A 27,210-nucleotide genomic window follows, 5' to 3' on the forward strand; every position below is an offset into this window, starting at 1 on the left:
AAGGATCATTAAGCTTTCATATTTTTTTTATTCCTGTACACAGATATGAAAAGCATAGAGATGTCTTTGACCTGTTGCTGTGGGTACATTCCGGATGAGTGCATACCATAAGACATGCTGTACTGCTGCCCATAGCCATCATGTCTAGAACAAACACACAACACGCAAATGATGAATAACGATATCAAAACCAAATGTACTGCATCCAAAGGGCAGAGTGAATGGTGTCTGACCTCGGCTGTGACGGGTACCTATTGGGAGCGTACATATTGTTTTCACTGTTGGCAGGCCCCATACTGTTCTGACTGCCAGGAGGGCCCATGCTCCCGTCCATACTCATCATGTGGTCAGGCCTGAAATCACATGAGAGGAAGGAAATAGTAATCCAGTAGATGTTAATGTGTAATGTGTCTGACCTGCATATTTAATACCAATGTCGTAAGTTTGTGCACCTATATTATGTATGAGTGTGTTTTAGAGTGTATGAGTGAGAGATGCATGTTAAAGCTGTTACTGTATCTTAAGTCTTGTTTTGTGTTTTTGTTTTATGAATTCTCTGTGTTACGTGGCTGACCTTGGTACAGCAGGGGTCTAAGAATGGAAATTATCTTTGGCTACAATCCTGCATGTTTACAAGTACATGTGTTGTTGTTGTTGTTTCTTTTTTTTCCATTGTCTTGTCTTTTAATATGCATTGTCTCTTTAGTAAATAAATAAATAAATATGAGATATAACATATAATATAATATAAAATATATAAAGATAAGATATAAAATATAATATGAATAACATTATGGATTTCATAGTAGAGAAATTGTTAAGGCTGCAAAAATATTAAACCAAAATGAATACTTCAAAACAATAAGAATTCAAAGGTATTTTCTGAAATCTTAGTGGGTAATGAATAGTTTAATTATGTGCAAATTTTTTATGAAAACGTATCGCTCTTGACTACTACTAGAGCGACTACTGCCAAGGTTGAATCTTAAAATTATACTTTTCTTATATAAATAATTTCATATAGATAATTTCCATCAAATAATCTGAAGCCCAGAGCTAGTATGTACCTTCTGTCATAACCGGGTCCATAGGGGTACGGCGAGCGCTGGTTCATGGGCAGAGCTGAGGAGGGTCGTCCATACATATCCTGCATGGGACCACCTGACATTTGACTGGGCATGTAGGGGTCACCTCCAGCCACTGCAACAACAAAGCACAGGTGAAGTCCACTTATTAATATATTTATATATTTAGATACACTACATAAAAAAAGTTTGGGCTCATCTTTTTTTAACAACTTCCTACATTCTATATATGTACAGAAGACAAAAACAAGTATATGATCTGAAATATATGTAATTATGTATTAAAAAGTTAAATAACACAACTAAATATTATTATTTTTTTTTAGCTTTTTAAAATTCTCAAGTAGCCACCCTTTGCTTTGTTGAGTACACTGCAAACCCTTGGCCTTCTCTCACAGTCAAGAAATGCCAAAAGTGCAAAGCAGTGGCTATTTTTAAATATCTAAAACAGGAGTGTATTTTTTGTTTGCTACATCCCATTTAAGTTCATTCATGGTTTTGATGCCTTCAATGAGAATCTCCAATGTAAAAAAAAATATGGAAATAAAGAAGCATAAATGAAAAAGTCTGTCCAAACTTTTGATTGGAAGTATATGTTTTATTAACTTGTATTTAATTCTGCTTAAATACTCCTTAAATAGTACTGTTAGAATTTTTCATTATACTGCTATATGTGAGCAATTTTGTCCAAATTTTGCTTACAGATTAATAACTAAGTTAGTCGAAGCCCATATTTTCAGACATTCCTTATGTTATCCACCAGATGGCACCATTACTCCATGCATATCACCCACTTGCGCTGATTAAACCTACTGTTGTGAGCCTCTATCAGTTATTATGCAGCTAACATCCTCTATATTATCCATTCACACTCCATTCTCTTTAGCCATCAGAGAGCCTCTGTTTCTTTCCACAACTCCTGTTTGTTGTGAAAACCAAAATCACGCGCACAGGTCCAAACAGGTGCTTCTCCGTGGGGTGGTGAGGGATGAAAGGTGGAGGCGAGGTGGATGAAAAGCGTGGAACAAAGTTAGGATGAGAGAAAGGCTAAGCTACATGAAGATCAGAGGAGCTGCTGTTTTTATGATAACGCTGTGTGGATGGAACAAACAGCTTGCATCGCCTTTCATATTCCTACTGGCGCAAATCACATCTGTCTTTTCCTCAGATGACACAGGGATTACACATAAATTAGACCAGGAATGTAGAAGAACAAAAACAAACAGACAATGGCTTTAGATGAGTCATGCCAACAATATTTGTGAAGAAACTGTGAATTTTAAATCTGAGGTAAAGATTTCCTAAACAGTGTTTCTTTGTTATAGACATTTTCTATACTAGGAAAAGTTCTGTCTCTGCATGTGTCCACTTACTCTTCCTCATGCCAGCGAAAGGGTCCTTGGTGTCATAGTGCATCCTCATCATCATGTCCGGCATGGCCAGGCCCTGCTGGTAGGGGCCGGAGGGGGGCAGAGATGGAGCGCGTTTCTGGAAGGCTGGGTCGTTCACCTCCGAGAAGGGGTCCTGTACACTAACACTGCTCCTGAGGGGAGGGGCGCAAGGACAGGAGGAACATACATAAGGTACGATGACAAACACATTTTAGTTATAGCCTGGATCTAAAGAAGTTAAATCCATATGATTATGATATAATATATTATTAATAATATTTGTTTGTAATGACTAATCACAACAGAAACAATTATCTAAATGCATGAAAACATGAATGAATTATTTTTAATAATAATAATATTTTAATAAAGGCACATTTTAATATTGTTATTTTTAATTAGGTAAGATAATTACTCTAATTTTAAATGTGCTAAAAAGTAATTTTTAAAATGTGTTTCAAAATTTTACTGTTTGACTCACAAATCTTTCTTTATTCACACATTTTGTATTCAAAAATGTGACTGAATGTTTGAAAAGGAATCACAGAATAACAAAAGGGTTAGAATAGCATAACTGGTATAGAGTAGAGCACCTGTTGGAGGGCAGTGGCGTGGCTTGTCCCAGCGGTGTGGTAGCCGGAGTGGGGGGCTTCAGCTCTGCTCCGGCCTCTGCTGTGGAGCTACTGCCGGAGGACTGAGGCGTCTGTGGGCCTTGGAGGGATCCACCTGAATTTGCTGAAAAGCAGAGGCAGTCTTTACTGCGATAGCCCTGGTGACAGCCCCAGTGATCCACTGTAGCACTAACACTGAGTCCGGCTTGTCCTCTGCTCTGACACAGCCAGGCTTTAGGTGCTGACTTTGGGAGATAAGTTCAGAATTAGATGTGAGCTCTGAGATGTGTGCCACATGAAAGCTCAGCAGAAGATGGAGAGAGAGGAGTCCGGAAAAGGTTACACTAGGCAAGTCCCTGTCCTATGTAAACATTCATTTAAAGGGCATCAATCAAATTTCATAAATGTAAATGTTTTTAATGGATGATAGGTCAATTCCGTTACAGTACCAAGAACACCTCTGGCTCAATCTTTGTTATCTGGTCTTCAGAGGTTATAATACTCCCTACAACTGAAGCATATAGGCAGGCTTGACCAGATGGTATCACAGTGTATTGAGTTTTCATCCAGGTCCAGTGTGTTGATAATGTGGAGGTAAATGATCTTCTTTCACATTCTCCTACTCCTGGGCTACGTCAGTTCATTATACAACAAGGTGCTTTTGTTATGTTATTATTATTACTACATTTTCAATATGTTGATTACCATCTCCGAAACTCTAAATGCAAAATAACTACAACTAGAGAGCCAATCATGAATAGTCACTCAGAGCAAATAAAGGGATGCACACAGGCAATTTTTTTTTTTTTTACTAAAGTCATGAAATATCCTAATGAGTATTTAGAGCAGAAAGCATTTCTCTGTAAGCACTTCAGTCGCCTTTGAGTGCTGCACACACTATCACTGAAAAAAAAGACAGAGACTCTGGCTTTTAAAACATTGATGCAAATAGTGAATTATTGAATGATACCCCCTGCGTTTACATCATAAGAGAGGAGCAGACAGAGAGACGGGGATCCCATGATGAGGAGGAATGAGGAGTAGAAGTAGGTGAGAGGGCAAGCGAGGGGCAGGAAGCAAAAGGGGATTCATCAGCTCCCGGGACATCCCTGAATAAGAAATACTATAGCTCTACATGGTGTAATAACAGAGCAGGGAAGGTATCCATACAGCATAACACAGAGGCAGGCAGGGATAATAAGAAACCGATGCGATGTGAGGAAACTGTGTTAGTGTGCACGTGCGGCTAGTGTGTGTGTACTGTGACATAATCCCAGAGAGATGGCAGTAGTTAAAGGGGGGTGGGTGGGGTGGGGGTTAAATCAGTCAGCTGAGCCAGTTTTGTGAATGAAAGGTGGCGGAGAGGTCGGGTTTGTTTACGTAGTACATTCCTCTGCTCATTAATCACCCCCCACCCCCCTCTCTCTCTCGCTTTGCCCCCACCCTCTTGACAGCTGGACGCACTCCCCGTGTGACATCACCAGCCTCCTGCTCTATATATAGACCTGCAGGGTGTCACCGGGGCACACAGCACTTAGAGCAAAACAAGGTCAAGGCTAAACTGCTGATGGGGTGTACTATTTTTTTCATTAGGGGTATAATACAAAAAATACAGGTTTAAAGCAGTAGTACCATTCAAACTAAATAAAAGTACTTCCAAATAAAGTAACTGCATTACTGCACTGCCACATCTAAGCCACATCCTATTGCTTTGATTAAACATACAACAATAGGCTAAAACCTTGTCGCAACTATGTGCTAAACATACATATATTTACTAAACACAAATGTAGAAACTGAATTACACCAATTCAGCCAATGAAATGATCCCATTTCAAAAACAATAGCCAACATTCAAAGTTGATATATGAATAATCTTTCCCAGTACTTTTTTTTTTTTTTTACTTTCATGAGCACTACCATTTTTCAAAGATCAGCAGTTAGTATATGGAAATATACAAACCAATAGTTACAGACTGTAATTGAAAACCATAAGAAGCATATTTTATAAGACTTAAGCAAGTTTAGAGCTAGACAGCCATTGTACAGCTTCAAAGTAATATTGTAGATGAAAATGGAAGATGCAGCATAAGCACTATAAGCACTACTCAGAATTTAACATATGCTTGCATTTATTTAAAATCTCAGCCTATTATTAACACACTACTATTAAAATTTCTCTAACTGATACAATTACAATACAATACAATTCATATTTAAACGTTTTCTCTCTGCACTAAACATGTCAAAACTAACCTTTCTGTGGCTGTGGTAATAAATAAAATAAAGAAAAGTCACCCATATCACACAAGTGACATTGAATGTTTAAATCACTCAGACCTCTGGGCTTGTAGGTTCAAGTACATTTCAGTTACTATCAGTGCAAATCACAAACATACAAATACAGTCACTGTCAACTGCCCTGTAAGACCAAAATCTATTTCTAACTATCCTGTATCACAATTAATTTTTCAGTAAGTAATTATATGCTTTTGTAAAACAAGTATTTGAATTTCATGTTTACTATACTATACATTTAAAATATTATTCAGGTAAGCAATTATAAAGTACACTGATCTTTGTATATGTTCAGTAATGTAATGGCAGCAGCATTATAATCACATTACATTATATCACATGAGATAATTAAATCACTTTAAGGATGTCAAAGTGTATAACTGTTATATCTATGATCAAATTATTCAAATATTTTGAGCTGTTGTAGACTTCAAACAACTAAATTAAGAAGTCTAACAAATACATATTTCATACGACTGAGCTGCATGTTAATTAGATTTTGTATACCAAATACCTTTAATTGAATTACATACATTAAGTCAACTTTGAGTAAAACAACTTTGAGCGGATGGAAAAGATTGATGTAGTATTGATGTGTAACGTTTATAGAATCATATAATCCATACAAGTACTTGTGGGTGTGAGTGTGTTTTTGGGCCTACCAGGTGAGGGAGGTTGGATCTTGACCTGCTTCCCTCTGTCTCCTGCCCCTGTGCCGCTGCTGCTGCTGTTGCTGTTGTCTGTGGGTGGCTCCTCCCCCCTCTCCATCTTACACTCGTAGGCAAACAGATACTGGATGTACTGCTTCTTCAGAGAGCTGGCCACGCTGCTGGACGTGCCCACGTTCAATGTGCCGGACAGTTCACGCCACTTCTTGTTTTTGTTTACCTGGTTTGAAAAATAACAGAACAAGACATAAGACATTAGGAGATTAAATAAAATGTGTTCCCTATGATTTTCTCACCAGTGGATCCCAATAGTGCCAGCCACACACTTGTCATTTTGCCTGGAGCAGGCCAGACTACAGCCAGCTGAGTAAATCAACAATAATTGATTTTATGTTTTGACAGGGTTTTTGTATTTACTTGGACCACAGGCTGAACTAAATTTAGACTCTGCTGTTCTAGCTAAATAGGAAAATGTCTGAACAATAAGCTAATATTTATTTTACAAAGATATTTAAATTTCTGTTAGTTTGGATTCATAAGTATTAAATAAACTAATATGATTCCAAAATAAACCTGACAACAAATTATTATAAACAAAATTTTTAGATGTGCCAGTATTTGTTAGTTTACTTCTATTGTAAATATTAAACTGATTAAATGTGTTAAACATATGGACAGTTATTACTTCTTAATTGATATACAAGTATATTTCCATGACATCAACAAACACACCATATGTTTAAATTAATTAACAACAGCATCTCTTTTTATCTCCTCCAAACAGCATATATTTCCTCACCATAGCCAGTCCTCCTATCTCGCGCACAGCCACGTAGAGTTTCCACAGGTCCAGGGGCTTCTTGCCCACGATTGGCAGCTGGCCCACAGGAGTGCCCCTCTCCTCCATAAAGGACAGGTAACGCTCCACCCAACTGCGGCGCTCTGGCTCCGCACCAAGCTCAAAAAGACGCGCCACTCTATCCCCACCGAGGGAAGACGAGTTAGCTTTCTGCAGAAGAGACAGAATAAAGATGAATGTAGTTTTGTCTAAACATAAGGAATCAGAATCCAATGGGAAGCAGGGTAATTTCCATTGATTTCTGCTTGCTGTAATAATTAACATTATATATGAAATAACCCTCTATATAATTATACACTGAATTATATTGTACATTTGCAAACACTCTTGATCTAAAACAATTTAATAAAAGAAACAAGTGTGCTGCTGCAAAATGTCTCACTGATATCCAGAGAGCAAAGTAAAGAGCAGTAGGTTAAATGGTTAAATGCACTTAAAAGTCGTCAATATGTCTCCTTTAATGTAAACATAATTAAATAATATTATTGGCTCTGTAAATAAAACAAATGTGTTGGATGCGACCTCTGAACGGATCATGATGTCTGCCAAATATGGGTTGAGTTATAAATATTTTTCAGGTGTATCCCAGTGCACTTTCCACAAAACACACCGCGTTGCCTTTGGGGATCTTTAATATTTCATCCTCTATTTACACATTCTAAGGAAAGCCTTTGGTTGAATGGCCGAGCTAAAAGAGCTTTTTGCACAGGGGGAGAAGTTTCACATTTTTATACAGCTTTTCAAGACACTCACTGCCCAAAGTTAAATCCATTTCACACACCTTATAGTAGTATTAGTGTGCATGTATAGTAGTGTAAGGCTTCTGGTTCTTACAGGGCTGGAGGGGGTCTTGAGTGGCCATGGTGGGCTGCTGATACTGTCACTGTCATCCCCGTGGTAGGAGGACAGGCTGGCAGGGCTGGGAGACAGCGGAGAAGACACAGGAAGAGCGCCCCCTGGTGTAGCGGGCTGGGACACACACTGCTGGGCGCCTCCACTACTGCTGTTAGTGCTGCTGTAACCGTCCTGGAGCTGCAGAACAGGAAGGAAAGTGTAAGCCAAAACCAGTATTATGATAGGGCGGACATGGCTATGCTTATATGCACACTACAAATTCATTATCAGATTTTTGGAGTTATCAGAATATTGAGATGTCATTTTAACAGTTACATCTGATGTGTAGTCTGTAATCTGTGCAGGTTTTGACAAATGTATGTGTTAAGACAAAAAATACTCACCTTGTGTTTTTGACAATCACATTTATTTTGCAACATCTTTATTTTTATTTATTTGTGTAAATCGTATTCTTTGTACAGCATCTTTGATTGTTTAGGAATAAGCTATTAGGGACGTAACGATATCCAAATCTCTCGGTATGATATTATCACGACATGCATCTCATGGTACGATATTTATTGCGATATTTTGGAGAGGCTGATATAATTGTAGATAGGATGCTTTTTTGCTTTTAAAATACCTTGACAACATTTTGGTGTGAATTATTTCTGTCATAACCCCAAGAATTCAAGTAAAAACATATTTCTTCATGTTCTTTGCACTGAAATCAATCATGGGATATGTAGTTGTTGTTACTATAAAACCATGCATTTAAGCAAAGGAACTTGTGATTTGATATATTGTGACAGCCCACGATATTATTGTGAGACTTTTGATGATACAATATCATGATATTTCGGTTATTGTTCCGTCCCTATGTGCTATACAGTATAAATAAAATAGATTATTCTGCAAAACTTGAGGGGGCAGGGGTGCTACTTGGATATACAGAAATTGTACAGAATTATCCTTCCGTTGCTCTTGAGTGTAGGGACCAGTCTCAAATACAAAGTTGAAAAAACTGAGGCACTCAAAAAGTACAAAATAACGAAAAGCCTTTAATAGCACAAGACAGATAAAGTTAAAATCACGCTAACTTGTTTTGGCTCTTTGGCCTTCATCAGGGCAAACTCAAGATGGCTATCACAGTGCAGATTCAGAGTCGTAGGTGCAGGTCACATGTTCACAGTGGGCTGGCTCACAGTCCCCTGGTGCATGATTTGACATGTAGGCTGAATAGATTTTAGTTACAAGCTATTTAAGATAAGATATAAGACAAGATATAAATAGCGCAATTCCCAACAACCAACACATAGAAAGATACATAGTATAAAACTATTTATTGTGCAAAAATTCTAAAGTGCTACAGATAAAACATGTATACTTTGTATAATATATTAGAGGGCTAGTCTTAAAAAGTTTCATGAGGTAAAACAGGAATTTGATTGTACATTTAAAGCTTGTAGTTGTATATAAATTTATTATTATTATGATTTATGATCTAATTATTAGGTTATTGTATTATTATTGGATAGTTATCGGCTTTTGAACCTACCCGCTGATGTTATGCTAAAGAACATTTCACATTATTTTAAATATTTGGCCAGAATAATTCCAAACGCTAAGTCTGTATTGATAAGAAAATGTTCAAACTGGATTATTTATCCAAATCCAACTTGTTCTACAGTTTGCACAGAATCAGCATTTATGTGTCTTCATTTTCAGTGTTTGTTGTTGAGCTGAGAATTCAAATGCAGGCAGATCATTATGCATTAGCTTGCATTCTACATCTCCTGAGCGCACGCTGGCTAACAGACTATGAGAAAATCACTTCATGTTAGCTTCCACTAGTGTGCAAGTGTGTTTCTCTCTCTCTGTGTGTGTGTGTGTGTGTGTGCGTGAGCTTCTGTGAAAAGGGAACAACAGCTTGACAAGTGCTTCTGGTCTGGTGTGTGGAATGCCCATGTCAGCAAAACCTTATCTTTCTCTCTCCCCTTTCTAACTCTCTCTCTCTGCCTCCTCTTCCTCTCTCGGCAGACAGATCATCTCTTTCGGGAGCATTGGGGGTCTTTCTGGCTGCGCGGGCTGCCTTAAATAATTCAAAAGGCCCTAGTACAGTAATCAGCAAAAGAAAAGACAGGGATTTGCAGAGGATGTGATGGAGTGTGCGTGTATGTGTGTGGGAGCGGAGTTGTTAAGCGCAAAAACAAGGGGGTGTGCGAAGGGGGTAGGTGGGTTGGAGCAAAGACCATAGAGTTGTGTTGCAGCAGTAATAATAGGGCAAAATGAGAAGTCAGCATTGTGTATTGGGACTTCTATGTGGACTAGAGGCATCAGGGAAGTTTAAGAAAGCTAGGTGTGTGAGTCAGTGGAGAGGCTGGAGTATGCATGGGCTGCGGATGTAGCGTGCTTGCCAAAACATGAAGCAGAGAAGAGTGCTAGGGGCAAAAAGACAAGGGGAAAACATCGGGAGCACTAAATGTTAAACAAATCATTAGAGCTGCTTTTTGAGCTTTCTGCCATGTTGTAAAAATATTCCCTCTTCAAAAACATACCTGGAGCTTGTTTTGTTTCATTTACTATTGGAGAGAGTCTGAATTCTCTGGTATGATGAAACATTGACCAATCAAAAAGTTATCTATATACGCTCTGCTCTCATTTATATACATTTTTAAAGAGCACTGATAGCACTGATTCCTCACAACTGCCATTTTAAAGGTGCACTGTGTTACTTTTCTGGTGTTCTTTTGTAAGATTCGTGAATTTGTACATGGTCTCTGACAAATAAAGAATAAAGAATGAGAAAGAAAGAGAAAGTACAGCCAGTGGAGCAAAAAAAGTATTTAGTCAGCAACCAATTGTGCAAGTTCTCCCACTTAAAAAAGATGAGACAGGCCATGATCTGCATGGAGGAATGGGCCAACATACCAGCAACAGTGAAAACCTTGTGAAGACTTAAAGAAAACTGTTGACCTCTGTCATTGCCAACAAAGGGTATATAACAAAGTATTGAGATGAACTGTTTTTCATCGACCAAATACTTATTTTCCATCATAATTTTGCAAATAAATTCTTTAAAACTCAAGACAATGTGATTTTCTGGATTTTTTCCCCCTCATTTTGTCTCTCGTAGTTGAGGTGTACCTATGAAGAAAATTACAGACCTCTCTCATCTTTTTAATTGGGAGAACTTGCACAACTGGTGTCTGACTAAATCCTTTTTGCCACACTGTATGGTCCACAATACAAAGTTACATTTATCTACATTGCATTTATTCAATTTCATATGTGCAAATTGCTAAAAAAAATACCCTGAAGAACCCATTGTGAATCGGTATGCCTCTTCTTAGATCTGACATGTAACTTGGTCTGGTCTGGTCGTGTCATCTACTTGTCTCCATAGAGATAAACAATTTAAATGGCATACTGTGGAACACTTAAGGCACTAGTCTAGCATAAAAGCAAATTTCTTAATCAAAATTATTATTAGGGATGTAAGAATAACTGAAATATTATGATATCGTATTGTCAAAAGTCTCACAATAATAAATAATAATAATAATAATAATAAATCAAATTACAATATTTTTTGCTTAAATGCATTGTTTTATAGTAGCAACAGCTTATGAACATTGGAAACTACATATCCTATGATTCATTTCAGTGTAGACAACATGAAGAAAGATGTTTTTTACTTGAATTCTTGGGATTATGATGGAAATAATCCATCCACCAAAATCTTGTCAAGGTATTTTAAAAGTCAAAAGTGTTCCATCTACAATTATATTAGCTTCTTCAAAATATTGCAATAAATATCGTACCGTGAGATGCATATCATGATAACATTGAACTGTAAGATTTGGATATCATTAAATCCCTAAATATTAATCATAGACAAATTATAGACTGTAATTTTAAATTCATTTGGAATTAATTCAGGAGTTTTTCAGACGTATCTTTTCTCATAAAGCCTGACTATTAACTGCTAGTCTTGACACTGATACTGTTTGAAGTTATGATTAAAAGCTTATTATAGCCATGTGTGTGAGTCAATGGAAAGGGCAGTGTGCATAATATACAAATACATGGGCTGCAACGTGCCTGCCAAAAGCCCACCATGTGATGAGAGCTAGAGGCAAAATGAAAGTGCAGAAAACATTAGAAATACTAAATGTTAAACAAATCATTAAGTACAGTGAGAGAACAGTGGATAGGGCACACTGTGGAGAGGCCTCATGTAGAACGGGTCGGGTTTGCTTCATTAGTAAAATAAAAAGTACAAATAATTGACGAAACAATCATAAAGCAACTATAAAAGTGATTACGGGTGTATTATTTGTGAGGAGAATTCTACTTCTAATTGTATAATCCAAAATAAGTATATTATGTTACCTTTGGTTTGTGGGGATCATTAGCTGAGCCGTCTTCCTTTACATCTGATTTGGCTTTCCCGTCTGGGCTCATCACCTCGTCAGTCATGCCTCCTTCAAAAACATAAATAATAAAACACATTTGTAATTGAAATGTATGTATTTTGATGAAAAGAATTCTGTTGGCATAGTTGGCTTTCAACATGAACATTGTATAAACTATTACACACATGAGACAATATCTATCGAATCAGCGTGTATGATTGTCTTTTTAGTATGCTCTTAAGGTTTCTCTCTTGCCATGGACTATAAAGAGAATTTCTAAAAAGCAGAAATAGTGAAAGAGAATCAGATAAGGACTGAGGTCACACATGCTTTCTTTAACCTTGCTAGTGTGGAAGAATGTGCGTATTCTAGTGTATTCAAAACAGAACGCATTTGAAAAAAAAATTTCTGTTTTTTCTCAAAGACACTTGGATACTTTCAGGTTATTCCTAATTGAAAAAGAGCTAACATCTTTAAGACTGGGTTTAATGGTGGCAGCTGCATATTTCCCCAAACAGAAAGAAGAGGTCCTTGGATGAAGGCTGCTCTCTATTCTCCCTTGTGTGTGGCGCTGCGCTGGGAAAACCAATGGCTTTTTACTGTGCCCAGGGGCAAAGCAGATGAATTTTGAGGAACCTTGGTGGTCTAATTCCTTTGAAGTTTTCCAAATGTCACACAGTTTTGATATTTGGTGTTGGATAAAAGCTGCCTTTCATTCGCAGTGTGTTTAGTAACAATGCAGCAGGTGAAGAACTAGGTAGAAAAAGAATCTATAAAAGGAACCAGCAGTTATAGTTCTGACACTGTGGGGGGCTTTGCGAAGGTAGAGGGGAGACACTGACAACTGATTTGTTGATCTTTTACTCTTTCACTACTTGCTTTTCCATATTCCTTCTGTACTTCTATGCTCATGTATCTCAGTGTGAATAAATGCAGTTATATACTGTATGATCACTGTAAATCTGAATCTAAAAAAACAGCAGCAAAAAAAGAAAACAAATTCTGATGGAGTATGTTTTGTTTCTTGGACTGATACAGTTTTGTTGTTTAACATTTTTTGCTCCTATATCAGGAACTGTCATTATGAAACTATATGCAAGATGCCCTTCCTGACATACCCATCCAGCTATTGTGACCTAATTAGGCTATGTTGATGTGTCTTGCACAAGAACACAGCAACAGTATGGGTGGTGGATAGCTAAACTCAGTGACGGAGTTAGGAATTTGGGGGCCCTAGGCAAATTTGAGTTAGAGGCCCTCAGTATAATGCACCTTTTTTGTTTTGTTTTGTTTTTCCCCATTGTTCTTGAGACATGCACAATTCTATTTATGGAAACTTGTCTTATTAGTTAAGTAGCCCACTAAATAACTAAACCTGAAAGTAGTTGTATTTTTTGCTAGTACAATTATTTTGTTTACATACATTACATATGATTTTTTCCCCTTAAATTTGTTGTTTAAAAGTAAACTACTCATTTAACTGTCATATTGAGAGAGAAAATTAAATTGATCTGAGGCCTCAGCCATTAGGGGCACTGAGGGCAATTGGTTGGGGGCTCCTCCAGGTTTGGGGGTCCAAGGCAGTCGCCCACTTTTGCCTAATGGTAGCGCCACCTCTGGCTAAACTATTTCCTTACTCAGACTGACTATAATAACCAAATGTTAATAAGTTCACCTGTGGGTTGCATGTTGTAGGCTGGACTTTGTGCGTTTCCCATAGCAGAGCTGTTGTTGACTGCTGACTGGCTGTTTGACTGGCTCATAGCAGGACCTTGGCAGTTGCCGGGCCTGTAATACACAGAGAAAGAAGCAACACCATCAGGGGTGTGTTTGAACAAGATGAGTTGTCAAAAACACTGTTCAGCACCACAGTCATAAAATTCAACAAAGATTGTATGTGGATTCTGTCGGAGCAATACTTCAAGACTAAATCAGATCACTGTGTATATGTGTAACTCTGAGTAAAAGACCAGACAAGCCACAAATCTGCCATCAAACAAACAGCTCTTCAAACTGAAAGCAAGCTCATGTTTTTCTGCTCTTCTCAATCTCCCTCTCTCCATCCCTCCCTCCTGCTCCCACAAGTCCTCATTTAACTAATTAAGGTGTGCTTTTGGAGAGGATCATGTTATTTGTTGCCATGGTGACAGCAGAAATCAATCCTGCTCCATCTTCCTCCCTGAGCAGCCCTGCCTTTAAAGCCCGCTCATCACACGGCCTTCAAAGGGGCTTATCTGCAGCCTGCCTAATGCCCGCCGCCCCTTCGCCTTCTATCAGTGTGGACCAGTGCAGACGGAGCAGGGACACGGAGGCTGAAAAGGAACACCATGTTTAGAACAATTTGGTCTATCTCCTGGTCACTACAGATTATCTCCACAATGACCACAGAAGACGAGCGGAGGTGCACGGCGAGAGGAGATAGGGAGGGCTGCAAATGTAAGATGAGATAAATTAAAGGAGAAACATGAAGATGGTCAAAGAGTCCATTTAAAAGTCAGAAAGTGCAAAGATAACAGTACAATATTCTTCAAGGAGGATGTTTTGGCACAGAAGACCACTTCAAGGTGCACTGCGTAACTTTTCTGGTGGAGTCCGACACATGCTCTTCTACATGGATATGTTATTGCTTTGCCTGAACTGTTACAGAGCATGAAATTTAACTACTGAAATCTACTCAAAGGAGAAAAGCAAGACCACTTGGGCCAGGTTAGATCTGTGGAGAGGCGACCCCACTCACAGTAAGAATACATGTTTAAGGTATTTTTTAGCAATAATGTAACTGAATAAATACAAACTGTTTTTAATGCAATAAAAATTACATAGTGCACTTTTAGATTTATGCATTCTAAAAGATGCTTTACAGATTTATACCATTCGAAAAGTCTTCTAACTGGCATCTCTCTCTGTCACACAGACTGTAATGCCTCATGTTGGAAGCACTACACATAGCCTAAGAGGAGGGATCGGCTTGGTAAACCTCCCCATAATCTCATCTCACAGATGTAATTAGTCATAGAGCACGGCTGATGATACATGTGTAATCCCTCTATGGGGGTTGAGGTGCACAGGGAGCTCCATGACGAACAAACAAGAGCTCACCAAATCCACGCTTATCTGGCCCTGTCTCCATACACTGTCATATAGAATGTGCTGAGGCTGCCTACGTAAAAACCTCTTTGTAAGTTACATAAACCTTTTGATCATGGCACCTTTCTCTCTCCAATATTTAATCTAGCACAAAAGTGTAAGTAGTTTGCCAGTTTGGCAGTGGACCGGGTGTCTCCACACTGTAAACGCCCCCTCCCACCTAAAGCAATGTAAGCACAAGCTCTCATGTGAATGAGAAACATCCAAATCAACAACAGCCACAGTGGTTGGAGTTTTCAACTGTGGCGCTCTCCCATTATGACTAATTCATGTCATAAAAAAGCCCATTAGAAAGCACTTGATGGAGGCACCGCACAGCGTTTAATCACACTTAATATATGCATGTGCTGCTATCGGGGAAAAATGGAACAGCACATTCATCTTGCTCTTGGGCACCTTTGTGCTGGAAAAAGCATCCTGTTGCTGAGAGAGAGAGAGAGAGAGAGAGAGAGAGAGAGAGAGAGAGAGAGAGAGAAAGTGATGGAGAGAGAGAGAGAGAGGGAGAGAGAGAGAGAGAGAGAGAGAGAGAGAGAGAGAGAGAGAGAGAGAGAGAGAGAGAGAGAGAGAGAGAGAGAGAGAGAGAGAGAGAGAGAGAGATGAAGGCTGAAACAAGTTTGAGAGCTGTGAGCATGTCCCTGGTGCCCCGATGGGGGGCATGTTTGGAGCTCAGGGGCCCAGAGCTGGAGGTAATCGCTGTTCCATGAGACTGAGCCAGGGGAACCACACGCTTACACAGAAACATGGAAAACATCTATCTAAGTCCATCACACCAGTGCGTTCTCAGTTTGTAGTCCAGGAGAGGCCTGAGGAGACAAACTCCACTCCACACATTCAGAGTTTGAGCAAAAAGTTTGAGCTGTACAAGAGCTGTCCTCAAAAGTCCAGAAAACCTAATTTACCGGGGAGAAACTCTGTGGTGCACAGATAGGAATGTAAGAATACATAGTTTTGTAGTTACAGCAATAAAATACATACAGTTATACTATATAATCAATGTGTATGTAAAGACTGAATTTTGTAAATGATTTCCATGAACAAAGACACCCACATAGTAAGCTGAATGGAGGATAACTAGTTTAGATACTTGAAATGTACTTTGGAGCTCAAAAAAGTTGTAGTTTTTATAAGTTTTAAAAACAAGCACATTTCTGTTCACACATATTGGTTTGTGTATAATGCTGATCCTTGGTGGGTGAAGGGCACTTCCACAGCACAGTGTGTGTGCGTGAGGGTCCGTGTGTTTGAGCGTGTCCTTGTGCTCATGACGGAGTGGGCGCCGTTGCCAAGGGGATGCCATGGTTACGAGGTGCCAGCCAACCAGCTGACAGCGTCTCTCTCCGAGTGGCAGTGGCTTTGTCCTTCATTTGTGTTGACAGGCCGCAGTGATGGCTCCCAGCGCTGCTAACTGGAGCAGACAGCAGCGGAGTGTGTGACGGCTGAGCGGCTGTCCCTATCGATCCCTCGCCTTTGTGCGCCGTGGAAGAAAGAGGCAGAGAGCTGGATGGAAGGATGGAGGGAATCGGCTGGAGGCCATGAATTATATATGGAGCCAATCTGTTCTCAGGGCAGCGCGGGCACATCGCTCCTTCAAACTCCTGACTCAACTCTGTGCACACATACACACACTGAGGGCACCAGAATAACCCAGTACAAAAAATAGAAGGACAGCTTTTAACATATTAAATCCAGAGAACGCTACTCCCCCTTCATCCTTCCCAAACATCAAACAGCTCAGGATGGATGGAGGAGAAGCCATTTATTTAGCCCATCTAATGAAAGCCGAGCGCAGCACAGCTCTGCCAAGACTGCCAGCGACAAAGCGCCACAGGCAGCATCCCCCGTTCTTGACATTCAAGCGCTGCTCTTATTTATTTAGCAAATTTACTTACTAAGGAGGTCAGAAATGAATTATTTGGCGAGGATTTGCCTGGGAGCACTCTCCTCTCGTAGCTTCCAACATTTTTCTCCCTTCAATTTCCTTTGATTTACGCCTCTTTTTTCCTGAGCTTTGCTCTTCTTCTACTAAGTGCTTATTTTTTGACAGAGCCTGTTCCTATAGCTCCAGGAACTTTTTGTAGAGTGTCGCCGGCAGCGCTAGAAAGTCATTTGAAAAGCCAATTCTGTTCTCAGAAGCGGCTGCCAAGAAAAGCTTATACCTTTTAATACTTTGTGTTCGCTCTGTTTTCCAAAATTTCCCCAGCATCAATCTGCCAAGGAGAAAAAAACTGCACCTTTATCCCAAACAGACTTCCACCTCCTCCGCCCTGACAGCGCTGCCATCACCCATGTTCTTCAGCACAACATCAGTGATTTATCAGGCTCGCTCTGACAGACTCGAACACACAGGGAGACACAACTCATCTCAACTTTCTCTGCAAAGGATTGGATGTTTAGAACGGCCAGGATGCACTTATAAAATCAAGATTCTACAAACAAGCTGATTATTAGTACTTTTAAAAATCATTATCTCTTAAAAATGGTTAACTCACTGCACATACATTTTAAGTCCGTCTTCACTTTTGGCCTGTACCCATGGAACATGTTGAGAGACTATTCTGTTTTCAGTAGATTTTACTGTGTGCCACTGTGGAAGAAGCAGTATGCTAAAGTGGGTATGAAGTCCAAGACCAACATAAAGAAGAACTGTTGGATTGTGGTGGTTAACAACAGGACATTTAAGAAACAGACATAGAACAACTGACTGGTTCTGATTAGGAAGGTCAGGCCGAGTGCTGGCTGCAGCCTTTACTATGGACGGACGCATCAAAGTTCTCAACTAGACGCGCTGCAACTAACAACTTGTTTCTGAGACAAACTGGGGAGGAACCAACCCTGGATCTTTCACAATGTTGCAGCCGAGCGAGAGATAGACTTTAAACTGCAGGTTTTCGGAGGCCAATTTTCCCCTGATCTCCCTCAGATGTTCTAAAGGGGGGATCTGAGGGAGGAAAACATAACAAGGCTGTAGCTGGAGTCGGCGTAGAACAAAAAAGCAAATTGGGAGGAAGAAAGACTACGGCAGATAAAACGGTCTGGGTAAGGATAACAGAGGCGCGCACAGAGGCAGAGACTGGGGAGCGCTGTGCAGTGGGGAGAGAGTTGGTAAAAAGAGTGAAATAAGGTGGTGGGAGGAGGGGGAGGAGGGATGGCTGTGGATGAAAGGGGGAGACTAAACGACAGCGCACATGGTGGCAACAGTAGCAAAAATGGTCGCTTTAGCACCCCATTAAAATGTTAAGTTATTGACAAAATCACAACATTATGAGGAAAGAAAAGAATTAAAGACCCATGTTGGCAGATTGTTTCATCATTCTTTTGTGAACATCAAAACAGAAGGGGAGTTGCAATGACTTGTAACTGCATTGTATCAGAAAACACAGTTAAAAGGCCCCAAAATGTACAAAAAGTAATTGTTCTCTGTATTTGACCCACCAGAGAAACTAAGAAAGATGCATAGTAGTCTATACCAATTTTGAAATCACCAAAAAGAACACTCTCTTTATATAATAGTGTCATTTTCAACAAAAAGGAATGGTAGATTCTTAAATGTTTGCAAACTATTCAGGAAATGTGCAATTTATTTATTTATAAATTAATACCTCTGGAAACTAGTGCAGATTTGAGGTGTTTTTTAAGCATCTACAATCTATAAACTCAACAGAGATGTGTCATACACAAGATTTAAACAAATGGCCTGCTTGGTGTGATGCTACAAGCTTTGCCACTGTGCCGTATTGAAAAGTGAAGTATTAAATTGTCTCCACAGTAAAATGAAAAAGAAAAAAACACAACAAAATAAAAATGTAATCTTGTAAACAAATGCTATTTCCCTGATAGTGCCCCCTTGTGCTAGACTGACAAGCGCTCTGATTGGACCCAGCAGTGGGGATCATGTCTTCTACCACTTCTTATTGACAACCAGAATTTGCATTATAGCTTGTGCATGTAACAACAGAATTAACCCCCCCGATACACATAGTTAATCATAGACAGTCCCCTGGTACACAACATGGCTGGTCTCATGTCATTTGTTGGCACATTTGAATGACTAAAAGACGGGGTTGATGGTGGTGATACTTAGAGTCGTAATAATAATGATGACACCCATGGTTTCGCTTTCACACAGAGAGATCATGAGGAATAACAGTCGCTGGCAAAGTACATAGAGTTTGGGAAGAGATGGAGACGTACCACTTGAGCTGTGAGGGGGGTAGGAGGGGATGGTGATGGCTGTGGTGGTGGTGGTTGGGACGAGGAGGAGGAGGTGAGGGAGGGGTGCAAGAGGGAGGCCAGTGGATGGTGGGTTGCGTCTGGGAAAGCCTAAGCAAAACAAAGCAAATACTGGGTTTAATATACCGGTAACGTGTGATATAGGAAATTTTGAAATTGCTGAAGAAAACAGACAATAAACAATAATAATGACAAATTCATGCCACTGACACAGTAACCCTTAAGTAGCATTGTCCTAAATGTACAATATGGTTAAAAAACATTGAACAGCAATAAAGAAATAGCAGAATGAAAAACTTTAGAACTTAGTTTGTATCTATAATGAGTCATAGAAGTTACTTATTCAACCCTCTACAGCTCAAATCTAATCACAGAACAGAAAAATAACAAAAGTTCCCCACAAGTACAAAGAAAAAGTCCATACGATACACACTTCTGGTCAAAAGTTTTAGAACACCACACTTTTTCAATTTTTTACGGTTTACTGTTGACCGAAACATATTCTAATCTTTTGATTCATGAAAGTGTCCATCTATGGCAGATATAATAGCTGAACACACTCGTGGCATGTTCTTTCTACAATAGAAATCAAATATTCTTCAGAAAGTTCTTCTCAAGTCTGTTGCAGAAGTTCTCATAAATGTGTGGCACTTGTTGGTTGCTTGACTTTCACTCTTCTGTCCAGCTCGTCGAAAACCAGCTCGATGGGGTTTAAGTCTGGAGACTGTGCTGGATACTCCATGTTTTCAAGCTGACCATCTTGTTCTTTTTTCCTGAGGTAATTTTGGCAGAGCTTGGACTTGTGTTTTATCTTTTATCTTCTTTTCAACCTCTGTCTGTTCAGTTCTTACCTTTGTACCATTTCAAGCTCTTCATTGGACTTGATTGCGATAAATAACTGGAAAAATGAGGGTGTTCTAAAACTTTTGACTGGTAGTGTATGTTTACCCTCAAAAAAGTCAATATAGTAATTATCATGATAGGCTTAGTGTGATAGCAAAAAGGCATGAATAATAAAGGTTACATAGTGCACCTTTAATAATTAGATGTAAATTATATGGTTTCATATGATAACATTTCACAACACTCAATAAACAAGCAAAACAATATGAAGTCGAGACTTTAGATCAGTGAAATCATATACAGTTCAATCTTACACATGGTTTTATGTTTGGATAGTGTAGTTTTCCATTTATAGAGACTTCATACAAGCTCATATCTTTTATTCTGCAACAACTGGCACATGGCGTATAGCACGAGCAATCAAACTGTCAGGGGCTTTATGAGATGTGTGAACGCAGAGATACTTCTGTAAATGGATTATAAAAGTGTACAACCCAAGAGGACCAGTCTTGGCCATAGATCTGAGGAGATGACAGCAGGCCTTTGTGATGCTCCTCTGCTCATCTCCCTGCAGAAAACTACACAAAACACTGAGCTAGGACACTCTGTTTTACAAATTAATGAAGCTACATTAATAATTGCTCAACTAAAGACAACCACCAAGACACTTTTACATGCAATCGTATATAGTCCCTGAACATGGAGTCAAATGAGTGTCTTCCTCTTCAGGGTTTCACTGTTCAATATATTTAAAGGTCCGCCACCTGCTTTGTCTCCATGGAGATGTTATTGCTTTGGCTGGAATGTTACGCAGTATGGTATGAAAACTTCTAGTTACATGGCCAATGTGTGGTAAAGCGACTTAACTGACAGTACAAATGCAAAGTTTTTCATTATATTTTTTTCAATAAAAACTTTAAAAAATGTAATAAATGCTTGATATGTATAAATATGTTGATATATATGGAGACAAGTCAGCTGCACTTTGCCCGTAAACACAGAGAATCCACTAAACTATACTTACTTTGTATACTGTCCCCTTGTGGTTGGGATATACAGTTGGTCCTATCTCACACTGGAATATAACTTTGACAAACTGGTCCCTCTCGGCTCATGGAACTTGTAAATGTCCAATATAACCTCCTTAACAATGAAAAAGCATACCTGTTGTGCGTGGAGTTGGCCAACCCAGACATTGTTGCTGAGTCTTGGGATTTGCGGTTTGCGGTGCCCATAGCCGGAGGTCCCATCCCGGCGGACTGGGGCATGCTGGGGGAGCTGGGGGCCACTGGAGGGTAGCCTCGGTTGTGATTTACGGGCCCATGGCTGCGTCCCACGGCACCGGGCTGGCTCGGGCCCTGGCCTTGCATAGGACTGGTGGAGTTCATTCCCATGCTGTTTGTCATCCCGGGACCACTGTAGCTGCCAGTGTAGTTGGAGGGTCGAGGGTAGTTACCTGCAAAGACATGACAGTAAGTTAAAGTGTGGTTATTGATACCAAATCTGATTCATTATCTCTTAAAAGATTCTACTGGTAAAAATATGGTTAGGACACATGTCTCCTTGAAGAAAAATTGAGTTAACAGATAAGCCCAAAATCTAAGCACCCATGATGCTTTTGTGAAGGCGGGAAAGGCTATCCGGGGTGAGCTATGATGACATTTTCACAGGTTCCTCGATGGCCCGGGGAACAATCGCTAGTTTAAGCCCAACCACTCTAATCCGCGGTAAATGCTTTCTCTCTGCCCTGTAGCGCTACACAGCTCCGGCGCTAGCAACTCTCCAAAGGGGCACTTAAACCCCTCCATTTTGACTCTGCGTGACTCCAACTCCGGCAAAAAGAAAACGCCATGTGGTCAAAGGCAACATCTACATGCGTCCCGGTACACTTCACCGCACTTAACAGTAACATGGGAAGGCCACACACACCCACACGCATTGAAGGCATGACAATATATTCACTCTCTAGGCAGCAACTCTGATCCTCCTCCCTGGGACAAATCCACGCAAAATAGGAAATGGAAAATGTGGCATCCTCTATTGTGAAGGGGGCTATTTATTTTGATTTGATTAAGGGCGCCTTGGTTGGGCCTCGCGGCTTAATCCCCTGAGAATGTGTCTGGAAAAGGGGATCAAGTCTCTTAAAAACCTGCAGGCTTTTTCCGAGCACCAGACGAGAGGAAGTTGAATGACAATCTTCCGCACGGGGAGGGATAGACGACACCAAATGGAAATGGCTTTTGAGTGTCCTCCAGCTGAAGACACTTTTCACATGACATAAGCCTGTGAGACCCAAAGTTGTGGAGGGCGGGCGCAAAGAAACCCACTAAACAGGAAGTGCTATAAACTCCCTATCCCTTCAACCCTCGAGATAGGATTTGTATTGAATCAAAATCTTTCCCATACAACTCAGCAGCTCCGCTTGAATTTGTCCAGAAATTGTGATGAAATCTATGATGGGAGATGGGAAAAAAGGAAGCGGATTATTTGGGGGAGGCTTTGGTGAGTCTGAGTACAGCTGACACCTGTCAAGGGTTTTGGGGCTATAATAGGGAAGTGTTCAGGAAGAAAGGAGGACGGCTAACAAACACAAGAGGATACATGGGGCCTCGTACATGTGTGTACTGAGCATGTGTGTCCATCTGGTCTGTGAGAAGGCATATAAAGTACTTCAGAGACAGACAGTCAGAGGCACGTTTCAGTTGGAAAGTCCTGGGAACAGTCACTGACCTCTCCCTGTGCTCTGCAGACAGCTGCTGCGGGGCCAATGTGGGAGACAAGAACAGACTCCTCCTCTGCTCCGCTAGAGGGGAGTTAATAGCACTCTCCCAAGGAAGACATGGGTGGAACAGCCAAAAATGTTACTGAAAGGGGAATATTACTAGTACTGTGAATTAAAGGCTTTCATTAAAAATATTGTATCTAACTATTTTTAAATATAGGGATGGCATATATAAATATTCCATAAACCAAGTAACTAAATTAATGTTTACTTTGATGTCTGACATTTGAAATGAAAAAACGAAGTACATGGAAAAGTATTATTATTATTATTTTAAATGGAATTCTTCTCACTATTCAAAATAAATGTACTGAAAAATATTTAAAGTAACAGGTAAGACATATATTGGTAGTGTTGTAACAAAATTACATAACTCAAGAACAAGTATAGTATAACAACTCTTAAAAGACCATGCCCTGAGTCCAAATAGCAGATAGGTGATATTTTTCATGGTCATGAATTTTAGGGTTAACTAATTCCGAGGCTGTGTTAAAAAGTGTGTCATTATAGTAAGTTTATCAGTCATGCTGGAGCACCATTGAGTGTGGAGTTGCCTGGGCTGACAGAGACAAGACAGAGTAGCACAGGGACTGGGTTAATTCTAAGCTTTCCTATGGGAGGTTTGTTCCACACTGACAAGAATGATTCATTTCCTGAAGGATCGGCGCTATGGCAGCCAAAGTCTTTTTCAAGGACAGATAGCGCACTAACCCACTTTTTAAAGTGACTTGGAGTTTGGAGATAGGAGCTTTATTCATGTGTTATGGTTTGGAGTGCTCTTCATATTACTTAAATGTAGATCAGAGAGATTGGAAATAAAATCATGTATTGTTTTGCATGTACTTTACAAAAACACTGGAGAACAAAAAATTTTAAGGGTTGCAATACGTTTGTAGAATTCAGTGTGTTTGCTTCAATGACTTCTTTTGGAAACTCTGTACATCATTTACCAAATATGTACATTTACCTATAGCCTTGAATGTGTCAAATGCAAAACACTTGACTTCTTTATTCAGTATATTTATATGATAAACAGTATCAGTCCATCAAGTAGCTGTTATGTTTGTATATGGTAAATGTAAACTTATTTGAAACAAGTTCAGGGAAATGGGCAACAGGGTGAGAGATACAGTATATGCAGGTACAACTCTCAAAGTGTATCACAATGTATCAAAAATATATACAAACAATAAATGCATCTGAAATGTTGGTGCCCGCTATATGACTTGTAGTAATGCTGTTGTGTTATTGTGCAAGACACATCATGAATGATCACTTCGTGAGTGGTCTCTCAATAGAATGCCCTTCAGTACACATGGAGGCAGAAAAGCTCCATGATAATGTGACAATTCAGTAATATGAGTTCTATTTCCTGATAGGTATTAAATGGACAGAGTAGAAGGACAAGACGGACAGTGAAGGTGATTCTTGGCATGTCCTTGTGGCCCACTGCTGTTGTGCCTTTGGGCAGAGGGGGTATTTATGGAGCGGTGGACAGGGGGAGAAGGAGAACGCACACTGCTTCGTTCATGATTACATGGAAATTCCCAGCCCTGTCACGCCTCTGCCGGACGCTGTGCCCTGTGCCAGCTTTAATCCCAGCAGTGCTGCGGGAGAGAGGAGTGTGACCGAGCAGATTACTGACTCCTGCTTCCTCAGCAAACCACACAGGCTCGAGCTGTTACAGGTATGAGGTATGAGCTGCACCCTTCACATTACATGCTGGCACATTTCATCTGGCAGAGGTGTTTGTCCACGCACACTGGAACACAAATAAGAGAACTCAACAGCAGCACTTTTATTTGGAGTTTTTTGTTGCCTGTGTCAGTGAGAACAAAAAGTAATGTGTCAACAAAAATGAGGCAAAGTCAGAGCCATGTTTGATACAGTGCACTCTGACACTTTTTATGTCTATTACAACTTCAGACTTTAGACCTTTTCCTTGCGGTTCATTCTTACTGTGCACTGTGCGAGTCTGGCTGGATGAAGAGTTTTCTGCAGCCTTCTCTTGCCCGAGGCCTGTACATCCTCTGTGAGCCACCTCAGCACCTTCCCAGCAGGAAGTCTGAGCCTCAGCAGAGAGGGGCCGCCTTGGGGCTGCCAGCACCACACAGTCAAACTTCCTCCAAACCCCTCTCCCTCCCCCAGGCACTGGCTTGACTCATAGCCTTTTCTTGGGCCGAATTATACCATGGCTGTAGCAGGGCAGCGTGGCTTAAAAGTGCTGTCTGAAGCATGGTCATTACCAGCAGAGTGCTTAACCCCTCCAGGGGGGTGAGGGGAGAGAGCGGCCCAGGACTCTCTCCAAACCTTATCCTGTCAAGGCAGAATATCTGTCTGCTGGTCTCAGCCCAGTGCTGAACAAAGCTAATAAGGCTCAGTGTTTGGGTTCACCCTACACTGGATGAAGAACACTTTCAGAGGACGAGTCTAAATATGTTTTGGTTAGAGTCAACAAGAAGTGCACTTTGACAAACTAACATATCATATACAGAATATTTTAATGTAAAGAAAGCTCTGTTAGATAAATATCAAATGTATGTTTTATCTCTGTAACAAAACAGCTGGCCAGCAGCAAGTCTACATGCATGCAGGAAGAACACATGAAGTTCACTGTTACACAGAGTACTGCTGACATACATACTACATTTACTATGTTTTCTAAAGCCTGACCAGGACAGAGCAGAGCAGATGCAGATGTATAAGACTTTATGTATAGTGTGGAGAAGGGAAGCTGTCAGGATGTAGCTCTTCTGTTTGAGATGGGACATCTCTGTTGTCATCCCTGAGATTGTCTGTCCCAAACCTCTTCCAGACTCGCCCGCCTCTCTCTGCTCTGTGCGTACTTTATTTCCTTTTTTCAGAGCTTATTGGGCTGTCAGCCCAGGCAAAGTCACATTAAGAGATAAGAGTGGGCGGAGAGGGGAGACAAAATACCAAATGCATTAAGGCTATTAATCAACATTAATGAATGTGAGTTTTGGTAAACACACGCACGGATGGGCGTGTTTATCAAGGTGACACATGAAAACACCCAGATACTAAAATAAAACTCAACTATTCTGGTGTGTGTCCAAAGATGTAAATTGCACAACACATCATTACTTCCAAGACATCATAAGAGCCACAAAAAACTTAATTAGATTCTGTTTCTACATTTAAACTTTTCTGTGTTTTTACAGTCATACTACAAATCATACATACTATGAGTCTTTCAACTAACTAAACTAAACATTCTGTTAATGTGTCCGTCAGCCCACTGCTGTAACAGACCAGTGTTATTGGTGTAACCCTCTTATCCTCCTGACATCCACCTGACAGCACATTTAACAGTAACACAGGCACGAACCAGGGCCCAGAGCACACATTTGTATTTTAACAGGTTATAATTGTGTAAAGTGTGGCATATGTGATATTTACTAATCAAACTCATTGTGCTTTTGTCTGTTTTGTTTTTTTCTTAATTAGCAATGGCTTTAAGAATTCAGCGGGGGGCTTCCATAAAAGAAATAAAATATTGCAAACACATTTCTTCTGCCCTTAATACATTCAGAGCTATGTATTATAAAATCAAAACAATATTAACATTTTTCTAAACACATTTTTTCTTTTGCTATTATGCTCTTACCCGGACCATACTGTGCTCCTTGAGATCCATACTGCCCTGTAGGATTGCTCTGGGAGTACGGGCCCATCCCTGGATACATGGGACCCCCGGGTGTGGGATGAGGGGACATCGGGGGTCCAGACTGTGGACAGGCGAACTGGGAACCGCTCTGGTTTCTCTGCATATTGGACATGAACCCTGAAAAAGACACAAATTCATCATGAGACTTTAGTCCAGCTGCATTTCAAAACCAAACAGTGAATGGCATCTTGAGTGTGGCCTGCTCTGATTATGTTTAAGATTATAGTCCTTCATTTCCTCTGAGTAAAAAGAGCCCTGCTTTGGAAAACAGCTCTAATCTTTAGCAATGGACGTGGCTTCTGTTACGCGGAGATGCACCCAACAAGGACGAGCTGACCTGTAAGCAGAACCTTTGG

The 27,210-nt window shown here is 40.1% G+C and overlaps 1 protein-coding gene across 1 annotated transcript in view; it reads right to left on the reverse strand.

The window, feature by feature from the left end:
• Positions 1–27,210, reverse strand: part of arid1b (AT rich interactive domain 1B (SWI1-like)) — a 162,882-nt gene that overhangs the window by 4,171 nt on the left and 131,501 nt on the right. The window contains 13 exon segments of the mRNA XM_055161103.1: positions 72–144; positions 234–353; positions 1,068–1,200; positions 2,459–2,628; positions 3,070–3,211; positions 6,048–6,273; positions 6,853–7,062; positions 7,747–7,944; positions 12,142–12,233; positions 13,840–13,952; positions 19,503–19,631; positions 21,549–21,840; positions 26,795–26,971. Coding sequence (XP_055017078.1) covers positions 72–144; positions 234–353; positions 1,068–1,200; positions 2,459–2,628; positions 3,070–3,211; positions 6,048–6,273; positions 6,853–7,062; positions 7,747–7,944; positions 12,142–12,233; positions 13,840–13,952; positions 19,503–19,631; positions 21,549–21,840; positions 26,795–26,971 — 2,075 coding nt within the window.

The sequence above is a fragment of the Boleophthalmus pectinirostris genome, unplaced genomic scaffold, assembly GCF_026225935.1.
Source record: "Boleophthalmus pectinirostris isolate CB_2022bp ecotype Guang Dong unplaced genomic scaffold, ASM2622593v1 HiC_scaffold_10, whole genome shotgun sequence".
In the NCBI taxonomy this organism is placed as follows: Eukaryota; Metazoa; Chordata; class Actinopteri; order Gobiiformes; family Gobiidae; genus Boleophthalmus; species Boleophthalmus pectinirostris.